Source organism: Orycteropus afer, unplaced genomic scaffold (genome assembly GCF_000298275.1).
Source record: "Orycteropus afer afer isolate SDZICR_OR568_19922 unplaced genomic scaffold, OryAfe1.0 scaffold00144, whole genome shotgun sequence".
Lineage (NCBI taxonomy): Eukaryota > Metazoa > Chordata > Mammalia > Tubulidentata > Orycteropodidae > Orycteropus > Orycteropus afer.
The window spans coordinates 3,247,009-3,259,184 of record NW_006921731.1 but is presented as its reverse complement, the minus strand read 5'-3'; the positions used below and the strand labels follow the sequence as shown (position 1 = coordinate 3,259,184).

General features: G+C 37.8%; 1 protein-coding gene across 1 annotated transcript in view; it reads right to left on the bottom strand.

The window, feature by feature from the left end:
* Window positions 1-12,176, bottom strand: part of RAD18 (RAD18 E3 ubiquitin protein ligase) — a 207,545-nt gene that overhangs the window by 107,456 nt on the left and 87,913 nt on the right. The window contains exon 8 of the mRNA XM_007945846.1: window positions 1,307-1,383. Within this exon, the coding sequence (XP_007944037.1) occupies window positions 1,307-1,383 (77 nt within the window). The remainder of the gene's footprint in view (window positions 1-1,306; window positions 1,384-12,176) is intronic.

Genomic DNA, 12,176 nt, shown 5'->3' with positions numbered 1-12,176 from the left:
GGTCAATGACATGAGACAAAGTATATGTGAACTGCTGTATGAAAAGTGAATTTACTCTGTAAATCTTCACCCAAGTCAAAATAAAATTTAAAAAAAAAAAAAGAAATACTTGAAATAAGACTAAAGAAATATAGCTTTTCCATTAATAAAGAAGCTCTTGTCTCCTATCTCTCAATTCCCACCTAACTTCTCCAAGTCATACTAGAAAAGAAATACATAAAGCAAATGCAATAATAGAAGTATGTCAAACTAAACCAAACTCACTGCCATCAAGTTGATTCTGACTCATAATTACCCGTATTGGGTTTCTAAGGTTGCAAATCTTTATGGAAGCAGACTGCTTCATCCTTCTTCCATGGAGCAGTGGTAGGTTCAAACCACTAACATTTTGGTTAACAGCCAAATGCTTTAGCCACTACATGACCAGAGCTCCTAACATAAGTATAGTGCATAAAATGTCTACTTCCATTTTTTTTTCAACTTACGTTTAAAGATCATAAACACACTTATATGATTTATTACAATGGTAATTGTAATAAATTACAGGCTGCACAGGTAACAAAATCAGTGGAAAACCCATTTTTTCCTACTATCAGTTATAAGCTTACTCACTAAGGCTGCTGCTTCCCTTACAAACTCATTACAAATGGTTTTGGGGAAAAAAAAAAAAGAGTCCACTTAGGAGACCCCAAAACACTTCCTTCAGTGTCACAGGACACAGTGACTATTTTCTTCTTTGGTAACTCTTTCCTCAAGTTTTGGACCATCCAACTAGAAGAAGGCAACAGGGAAGACTTGTAGGTTTCTGATTCCCTCAAAAGATTTTTCAATCGTCACAAATTGTTAAAATTTTCTTAATTTCTCCATAGGCAGAATCGCAGGACTGCAGATTGCCAGAGCTAAAAGGGGTCTTGGAGTTCATTATTTCAACCCCTTAATTTTACAGATAAAGTCCCTAAGGGCCACAGAAGTTAAATAGCTTAACAAAGACCTCCGGTAGAGAAAGGATCATTATTAAAGCTACCTGATGCACAGGCATATGTTTTCTTCACAAGACTCTAGTTTATTAATAGATACTGAATAAATTAATTCAGTAATAACTTTATTTGGGATTACTGTTTGTGCTAGAAAACTGCTAAATACAGATTATATTTTGTGTTAAAAATGAGCTGCAAGCTACTAATATGTTTTATGGAAGTCCCCCATTGAACAGACTTAATAAAGGCTGGCTTTAGTATTATTAGGGTATTAAACTTTTATTTCCTTTCTTTCTATCAAGATACTGAAATAGATACCATCAACATACAGTTTCATTGAGTTGGTTGGCTTCAAGGCGTAGTCTAGTCTTCTCTAAATTTTCAATTTCTTTAACTATTTCAGCAGCTGTTAAAATAAAGACATACAATCAATGTTAGTTTCATGGTTTTTCATAATACTAAGATTATGTAGGTTGATAACATTAAAGGGAGCTGAGTGACAGGTATATGAGGACTCTGTACTCTTTCTGCAACTTTTCTGCAAGTCTAAAATTATTTCAAAATAAAAGGCTAAAAGGATAGAACAATGAACTCTTATACATGTGTAACAGTTCAAAATATAACTGTTGTTGTTATTATGTGCCATTGAGTCATCTTCCACTCATAGCGACCCCTCCTTGGGTTTCTGAGGCAGTATTACTACAGAAGTAGATTGCCCAACCTTCCTTCCAAAGAGTGGCTGGTGGGTTTGAACCGCCAGCCTTCTGGTTAGCAGTCAAGTGCTTTAGGCACTATGCTGCCAGAGCTTGCCCTAGGGACATTAGGGAAGAATAAATGACTTCAAAATGAGAGCAACTTGATTATCTCACTGAAATACAAAGAGAAAAAAGGAGACAGCTAAATGCTTAACCACTGTGCCACCGGGGCTCCTACTGAAATGGGGGGATGTTAATATCAGAACAGAACATTCAAGAGCTATGGGGCACCACCAAAAGGTTTAACACACATGTAATAGAAATCCCAGAACAAAAATAATATATAAAGAGCTAATGGCCAAAATTTACCAAAACTACTGAAAGACATCAAACAACAAACACAGGAAAAGCACAGAGAACACCAAATAGGACATAAAAAAAAAAAAGGTTGGAATAACACGTGCAGATACAAAGAGAAAATCTTGAAGCAGCCAGAGAAAAAAAGGCACATTGCATAAAGAAAAATAAAGAATTGCAGCACCCATCCTGTCAGAAGACAAAGGAATGACATCTTTAAAGTCCTGAAAGAAAATAACTGCCAATCTAGAATTCTATACCCAATGAAAATATCTTTTGAGAGTGAAAGAAAATTTAAGACTTTGAGACAAACACTGAATCTATTACTAGGAGACCTGCACTAAAACGTGTTCAAAGAAATTCTTCAAGCAAAAGGAATACGAAACCAGAAATAAACTTTTACTTCCAAGAAGAAATAAAGAGTGCTAGAAATGGTAAAAATGAAGACAAATATAAAATATCGTTTTCTCCCGTATTTCTAATTGTGTAAAAAGATAACTGCCTCTTAAAAGGAAAAAAGACAATTGATTCTTTAACCCAAAAACAACAGCCATATATTGAGTTAACAGCATATATAAAAGTAAAACATATGACAACAATAGTACAAAGAACAGTAGTTAGAATTTGGGAATATACTGTTGTGTGGTTCTCATAGTGACCAACTCACAGCGACTTCATGTACAACAGAACAAAACACTGCCCAGTCCTGAGTATCTGCACAATACCTGTTGTTGTTGCTTTGTGCCGTCAAGTCAGATCCTACTCATAGCAACCCCTCCTTGGGTTTCCAAGGCAGTATCACTACAGAAGTAGATTGCACAACCTTCCTTCCAAGGAGTGACTGGTGGGTTTGAATCTCCAGCCTTCTGGTTAGCAGTCAAGTGCCTTAGGCACTACGCCACCAGAGCTCCTTGCACAACAGAAGACTGTGATTAATTAAGGATATATATTGGAAATCCTACCCACCAGCCACTCCTTGGAAGGAAGGTTGGGCAATCTACTTCCGTAGTGATACTGCCTCAGAAACCCTAGGAGGGGTCGCTATGAGTCGGAGCCGACTCGACAGCACATAACAACAATAACATTGGAAATCCTAAAAAAAACTCCTGAAGTTATTTTAAAAATCCAGGTAAAATTATTAGCCAAGGGTAGAAATAAAATATAATAAAAAATGTTCAGTTAACCCAAATGAGAGCAAAAAGAGAATAAAAGAGCAGATGGAACAAACAGAAAACAACTAGCAACATGTTATATTTAAAGTCAATTGTATCAATAATTACATTAAATGTAAATGGTCAAAAAGCACCAATTACGACAATGTCAGACTGCATGAAAAACGAGACAAAACTGTATGATATCAACAAAGAACTATCTTAAATAAAAGACACAGATAGGTTAAAAACAAAAGTATGAAAAAAGATGTATCATTTAAACACTAATAAAAAGAAACCTGGAGTGGCTACATGAGGCAAAGCAGACATCAGAACAATGAATATTATCAGGGACAAAGTGGGAAATTTCATAATGATAAAGGGGTCAATTCACCAAGAAGACACAGCAATCCTAAATGTGCACGCATCTAGAACAGAAATTGAAAATACGTGACAAAAGATTCTGACTCTAGACAAGATGGAATACACTCATTTCCTCCTATTCTTCCCCATGAAGTACAACTAAAAACCCTGCATATAATACAACAGACAATCCTAAGAGAACTCTGAAAGGAGAAAAGAGGAAGATGGACTGGCTACAGACCTCAGTATTTGAGTAACAACATGGTAGTGAGTCCCCTGGGCTTCCTTTTTATATCCTATATATTGGAGAACAGGCTCTGGAGAAGCTTACAACCCAGAACCAACCATATGTACAGACACAAAAAAGTCCCAGAAAAACTTGTTCTCTCTAAGCAAAGTACTGAAAAAGGAGCAGTTCAGAGATCCTTTGATAATACCAGCAAAACACCATTGATAAAACCCCAGTCCCCACAGTATCACTGGAGAACAAGTAGGGAATCTGAACTTCCACCCTCCCTCCCGGCAGCAATAGGAGGCCCAAGGAAGGCATCAGTGGAGACCTAAGTGAGGAGTCTAGACTTCTACCCTCAGTCCAGTGGTAAAGGCAGCACCCCCACCCTCTCAACCAGTATTTGAGAAGAGGATCTCAAAGAGAAGAATGGAGAATGGCATTTTCAAACCTGAATAGGAAATCCTAAACATTTTACTTGTATGCACAATCTCATGGAAGCAGCAGTCAAGAAATCAGATGTCGTATTGCACTGGGCAAATCTGCTGCAAAAGATCTCTCTAGAGTGCTAAGTAAAGATGTCACTTTGAAGACTAAGGAGTATCTAACCAAAGCCATGGTGTTTTCAATCGCCTCATATGAATGTAAAAGCTGGGTGATGAATAAGGAAGACTAAGTAGATGCCTTTGAATTGTGGCTCTGGCAAACAATACAGAAAATATCATGGACTGCCAGAAAAACAAATAAATCTGTTCTGGAAGAACTACAGCTGGAATGCTCCTTAGAAGCAAGAATGGCCAGACTTTGTCTCACCCACTTTGGTCCTACTGTCGGAAGGGATCATTCCCTGGAGAAGGATATCATGCTGGGTAAAGTAGAGGGTCAGTGAAAAAGAAGACAACACTCAACAAGATGGATTGACACAGTGGCTGCAATGATAGACTCAAGGATTAACAAGGATTGTGAGAATGGCACAAGACTGGGCAGTGTTTCGTTCTCTTGTACACAGGGTCACTACAACTCAGAGCCAACTAGAACAAAGCAATGTAAAGTCTTTGACAACTTCAATCTTTTCTCCATTTATCGTGAGGCTGCTTGTAGGTCCAGTTGTGAAGATTTTTGTTTTCTTTATATTGAGATGTAACCCATACTGCAGACTGCATTCTTTTAATCTTCACCAGTAAGTGACTTAAGTCATCCTCACTTTCAGCAAGCAAAGTTGTGTCATCAGCATATTGCAGGTTGTGAACGATTCTTCCTCCAATCTTGATGCCATGCTCTTCTTCATATAGTCCAGCTTCTCAGATTATTTGCTCAGCATACAGATCAAATAAGTATGGGAAAAGGATACAACCCTGACACACTCCCTTCTTGATTTTAACCATGCAGTGTCCCCTTGTTCTGTTTGAACAACAGCCTCCTGGCCAATGTACAGGTTCCTCATGAGCACAATCAAGTGTTTGGGAATTCCCATTCTTCTCAGTGTCACCCACAATTTGTTATGATCTGCACAATCAAATGCCTTTGCACAGTCAATAAAACACAAGTAAACATCTTTCTGGTATTCTTTGCTTTGAGCCAAGATCCCTCTGACAGCAGCTATGATATCCCTTGTTCCACACCCTCTTCTGAATCCAGCTTGCACCTCTGGAAGTTCTCTGTCAATATACTGCTGCAACCATCTTTGAATTATCTTCAGTTAAGATCTTACTTGCATGAGATATTAATGATATTGTTCAATAATTTCCACATTCTGTGGGATCACCTTTCTTTGGAATGGGTACAAATATGGATCTCTTCCAGTCAGTTGGCCAGGTAGCTGTCTTCCAAATCTCTTGGCATAGCTGAGTGAGTGCCTCCAGTGGGGCATCCATTTGTTGAAACATCTCAGTGGGTATTCTGTCAATTCCTGGAGCATTGTTCTTCACCAATTCTTTCAGTGCAGCTTTGACTTCTTCCTTCAATACCATTGGTTTTTGATCATATGCCACCTCCTGAAATGGATGATCTACCAGTTCTTTTTGGTACAGTGAGTCTGTGTATTCCTTCCATCTTCTTTTGATGTTTCTTGCATCATTCAACATTTTGTCCATAGAATCTTTCAATATTGCAACTCGAGGATTCAATTTTTTCCTCAGTTCTTTCAGCTTGAGAAATGCCAAGCATTTTTCCCTTTGTGCATTTCATTATAGTAATTGGCTTTGTCTTCTCCAGCTGCTCTTTGAAATCTTCTGTTCAGCTCTTTTACCTTGTCATTTCTTCCATTAGCTTTAGCAACTCTCTGCTCAAGGGCAAGTTTCAGAGTCTCCTCTGTCATCCATTTTGGTCTTTTCTTCTTTTCTCATCTTTTTAGTGACCTCTTGCTTTCTTCATGGATGATATTCTTGATGTCATCCCACAATTCTTCTGGTTTTCAGTCATTGGTGTTCAATGCATCAAATCTATTCTTTAGATGGTCTCTAAATTCAGGAGAGATATATTCAAGGTCATGTTTTGGCTCTCGCAGACTTTTTTTTAAACTATCTTTAACTTCAAGTTGAACTTGCATATGCATAGTTGATGTTCTGTTCCGCAATCAGTTCCTGGCCTGGTTTTGGCTGAAGATACTGAGCTTTGACATCACCTCTTACCACCAATGTAGTCAATCTGATTCCTGTGTGTTCCATCTGGTGAAGTCCACATGTACAGCAGCCGTTTGTGTTGCTGAATAAAAGTATTTGTAATGAATAAGTCATTGGTCTTGCATAATTCTATCATGCAATTTCCAGCATGATTTCTGTCATCAAGGCCAAATTTTCCAACTACCAGTGATTCTTCATTTCCAACTTTTGCATTCCAGTCACCAGTGATAATTAACACATCCTGATTACATGTTTGGTCAATTTCAGACTGCAGAAACTCATAAAAATCTTCAATTTCCTCATCTTTGGCTTTGGTAGTTGGTACATAAATTTGAATAATAGTTGTATTAACTAGTCTTCCTTGTAGACATATGGGTATCATCCTATCACTGACAGCATTGTATTTCAGGACAGATCCTGAAACATCCTTTGTGACGATGAACGCCTCGCCATTCCTCTTCAAACTGTCATTCCCGGCATAGTAGATCACATGGTTGTCTGATTCAAAATGGCCAAAACCAGTCCATTTCAGCTCACTAATGCCTAAGATATCAATCTTTATGCATTCCAATTCATTTTTGACAACTTCCAATTTTCCTAGATTCATGCTTCATACGTTCCATGTTCCGATTATTAATGGATGCTTGCAGCTGTTTCTCCTCAATTTTGAGTGGTGCCACATCAGCAAATGGAGGTCTTAAGAGCTTTATCTTATTCATATCATTAAGGCTGGTTCTACTTTGATGATGCAACTCCTTCCTGGTTCTACTTTGAGAGTCTTCCGACCTAAGTGGATTATCCTCTACACCGTATTGGATGATGTTTCCGGGCTACTCATAAAGTTGCACAGTAATGTGTCAGACAGTGTTTCTTTGCTATTCATAAGGTCCCTGGCTAATTGTTTGTGAAGTGGATGACCTCCTTCTTCTTCTTAGTCTGTCTTAGTCTGTAAGTTGTTGAAACCTGTGCACCATGTGCAACCTTACTTGGTTTGAGACACTGGTGGCACAGCCTCAAGGCTCACAGCAACATGCCACCACAGTAGGACAAACTGACAGACAAGTCTGTCTCCATTAGCTGTTCAAAACCTCTCCATCCTCTTCACCCTCCCTTTACACAGATCCCTGCCTCTCTCCCACCACTTGGGAGGGGCGTGGCCTAGGTCCCCGGCCTTACCTGGATCCCTGCCTTTGCTTTCTCATTCTGCCCTAGTGTCCCCACCCAACCCCCAGCTTTTTCTCTGCTTTCCCACCACTTGGGAGGGCTGTTGTATATTTTTATGCCTATAACAATGAAAATATGCCAATAACAATAGGCATACAAATATCAAATACATGGAAAGTGAATAGTGCTCAAAAACTACCAGGTGGCAGAAGAAATAAAATGTGAAATAAGAAAATTCCTAGAAGCAAACAAGAATGAAAATACAACATACCAAAACCTTTGCAATACACTGAAGGAAGTATTCAGAGGTCCATATGTAGCAATAGATGCACACACCAAAAAAGAAGAAAGAATCAACATCAGTATCTTAACCCAACAACTCTAACAACTAGAAAAAGAATAAGAAAAAAAAGCTTATATCCTCCAGAAGAAAGGAAACAACAGAGATTAGAGCAAAAATAAATTAAATAGAAAACAGAACAACTACTGGCTCTTTGAAAGGATTAATAAAATTGACAAACCACTGGCAAATTTAACAAAGGAAAAGAATTAGAAGACGCAAATAACACAAATAAGAAATGAAATGGGGGTCACATTACAACAGAACCAAGTGAAATAAAAAGGATATTAACAGAATAATATGAAGACCTGTGATCCAACAAATTTAAACTAACATAGACTATTTAAACTAACATAAACTGAAGTAGAAAATTTGAACAGGATCTCACGAAAGAAGAAATTTAACTGGTCATAAGGAAAAAAAAAAAAAAAAAACTACCAACAAAGAAAGTCCTGGCCTACACAGCTTCACTGGAGAATTTTACCAAACATTCAGAGAAAAGCTGACACCAATTCTACTCAAATTATTCCAGAACTAAGCATAAACTTGACACCAAAGTCAGACAAAAGTACCACTGAAAAAAAATTACAGACCAGTATCAGTCATGAACATAGACACAAAAATCTTCAACAAACTCCTACTCAGTAGAATCCAACATTATACCACAAAGATAATAAAGCACAACCAACTGAGATTCATACCAGGTATGTAAGGATGATTCAATGTCAGAAAAACAATCAACGTAATCCAGTACATAAATAAAACAAAGAATCATAATCATCAATACAGAAAATGCATATGATAAAATCCAACACCCATTCCTGATTTTAAAAAAACTCTCAACAAAATAAGAGTAGAAGGGAAATTCCTTAACATGATAAAGGGCCTATACACAAAACCAACAGCCAACAACAAAGAGATTGAAACCATTCCCTCTGTGAATGGGAACCAGACAGGGATGCCCTCTATCACCACATCAATTCACACTGTACTGGAAGTCCTAGCCAGGGTAACAAGGCAAGAGAGGAAAATAAAAGGCATCCAATTTGATAAGGAAGAAATGAAGCTATCTCTATTTGCAGATGATGTGATCCATACACAGAAAATCACAGACACTCAGAAAACTATTAGAACTAATTTAAAGATTCAGCAAAGTGGCAGGATACAAAATCAACATACAAAAATCAGTCAGATTCCTCTACAACAACAAAGAGATCTCTGAAAAGGAAATAAGAAAATTTACCATAGCTAGCAAAAAGATAAAATACTTAGGAATAAATCAAACCAGAAACACAAAAGACTAATACAAAGAAAACTACAAAACACTATTATAAAAAAATTAAAACCAAAAACCCAAACCCACTACCATCAAGTTGATTCTGACTGATAGTGACCCCATTGGGTTTCCAAGGGGGTAAATCTTTATGGAAGTAGATTGCCCCATCTTCCTTCTGCAGGGCAGCTGGTGGGTTTGAACAGCCAACCTTCTGGTTAGCAATCAAATGTCTTAGGCACTGCACTTACAGACCTACATTAACAGAAGAACATGTCATATTCATGGATAGGAAGACTGATCATTGTAAAAAGGTCAATACTACCCAAAGCAATCTATAGATACAATGCAATCCCAATTCAGATTCCATCAACATACTTTAAGGAGATGGAAAAAACAATCACTAACCTTGTATAGAAAGGAAAGAGACCTTGGATAGGCAAGGTACTACTGAAGAAAAAGAGCAAAGTAGGAGGTCTCATATTTCCTGATCTCAAAACTATACTATACAGCCACAGGAGTCAAAACAGCCTGGTACTGGTGCAATGACAAACACATAAACCAATGGAAAAGAATTGAGAAGCAGTAGATTCATCCAACTATGAACAGCTGATCTCTGACAAAGGTGAATCCAACAAATGGGGGAAGACAGTCTCCTTAACAAATGATTTCTGCAGAAAAATCTAAGAACATTCATACTTCACACCATATACAAAAACTAACTCAAGATGGATCTAAGATGTAAATGTAAAACCTAAAACTATAAAGATCATCAAAGAAAAATAGGGCAAACTTGGGGACCCTAATTTATGGCATAAATAGACTATCAAACACAACCAAAAATGCACAAACAGCAGAAAACAAACTAGATGACGGGACCTTTTAAAAATTAAATTCTAATGCTCATCAATAGAGTTCTCCAAAAGAGTAAAGAGAGAACTTACAGAAAGGGAAAAAATATTTGGCAATGATATAACCAACAACGGACTAATCTCTAAAATTCATAGAAAACATCAACAGCTCAACAATAAAAAGACAAACAACTCAACTAAAAAACACGTAGAGGACATGAACAGACACCACCAAAACACCCAACAAACACATGAAGAAATGCTCACTATCCTTAGGCATGAGAGAGATGCAAATCAAAACATCATCCTCACCCCAGCAATAACAGCAAAGTTCAACAAGACAGAAAACAACAAATGTTGGCAAGGGTATGAAAAGACTGGAACTCTAGAACACTGCTGGTAGGACTGTAAAATGATGTAAACACTGTGGAAAATGGTATGGAGTTTCCTTAAAATGTTGGAAATAAAAATTACTATTTGATCCAGTAATCACACTACTAAGTATATATCCTAAAGAAGCGAGAGCAAAGACACGAATAGATAGATGCACAGCCATGTTCATTGCAGCACTAGTCACAATAGCAAAGAGATGGAAATAACTTAAGTGCCCATCAATAGACATATAGATAAATATGATACATACACACAATGGAATACTATACAACATTAAAGAATAATAAAGAACCCATGAAACACACCATAATGTGAATGAACTTGAAGGACATTATACTGATTAAAATAAGTCAATATTAAAAGGATAAATATTTTATGAGTCCATTATTACAAAAAGTCAACAAAAGGTTTACACATGCAAAGAAACATTCTTTCATGGTTAGCAAGTGTGGTGTAGGGAGTTGCATGGTATGGCTTTTCTAGCCATTGTCTTTGTAACTCATACTGGATTATTGGGTGGGACCATGCGAATATCGCTCAATTGGGCTGGTCAGTTGGTAGTAATTATTCCTATAATAAGACTAGCAATTAAATCTGTGGTGGAATTTGCCTTGAGTAGCTGCTTTTAAACTCCTGATTGTTAAAGTCATCCACATGGGGTATTTCTGTTGGCGCAGCACAAAGTAATCTTCTAGGAACGTTTGCTCTCTCTTAGGTGTGTAGAACTCTGATGTTGAGATTGATTAGTTTTGCCACTCTGCCAGGCTTAAAATGAGCCCTCCAAGAGGCAGAAAAGAATCTCTCACTGCCAGCTGAGAGAGATGCACTGACAGAGACACTCAGGTGAGAGATGGTGGCAGTGGAACAAAGAGGCACAAGACAGAATGGCAGGCTTACCTGGCCCACAGAAGCAGAGACCCGGCCAAGAAGCCAAGGGCCAGACAGGCGTGACTTAAGGGCACATCAGAGGGGAGATTGTCCTGAACAAAGAACTGTATTCTGTGTTCCTGAATTTAAATTGTAACCTGTTACTTCCCTAATAAATCTCACAATCTGTGAGTTGTGTGTGGCCACTACAATGAATTGGTGATAGAAATAACACTGGAGAGGGCATGATAGAATTTTGCAAGACCAATGACTTATTCATTGCAAATACCTTTTTTCAACAACATAAACAGCAGCTATACATGTGGACTTCCCCAGATGGAGTACAAAGAATCAGACTGACTACAGCTGTGGCAAGAGGCAATGGAGAAGCTTAATATCTTTAGCCAAAACAAGGCCAGAAGCTGATTGTGGAACAGACCATCAACTGCTCAAATGCAAGTTCAAGTTGAAGTTGAAGACACTAAAAGAAAGTCCACAAGAGCCAAAACATGACCGTGATTATATCCCTCCTGAATTTGGAGACCATCTAAAGAACAGATTTGAACACCAATGACCGAAAACCAGAAGAATTGTGGGATGATGTCAAGAACATCATCCATGAAGAAAGCAAAAGGTCATTAAAAAGACAGGAAAGGAAGAAAAGAGCAACATGAATGACGAAGAGACTCTGAAACTTGCCCTGGAATGGGAAGTTGCTAAAGCAAAGGAAGAATCAACAGGATAAAAGACCTGAACAGAGGATTTCATAGAGCAGCTTGAGAAGACAAAGTCAATTATTATAATGAAATGAGCAAAGACCTGGAGTTAGAAAACCAAAAGGGAAAAACATGCTCAGCACTTCTCAAGCTGAAAGAACTGAGGAAAAAAATATAAG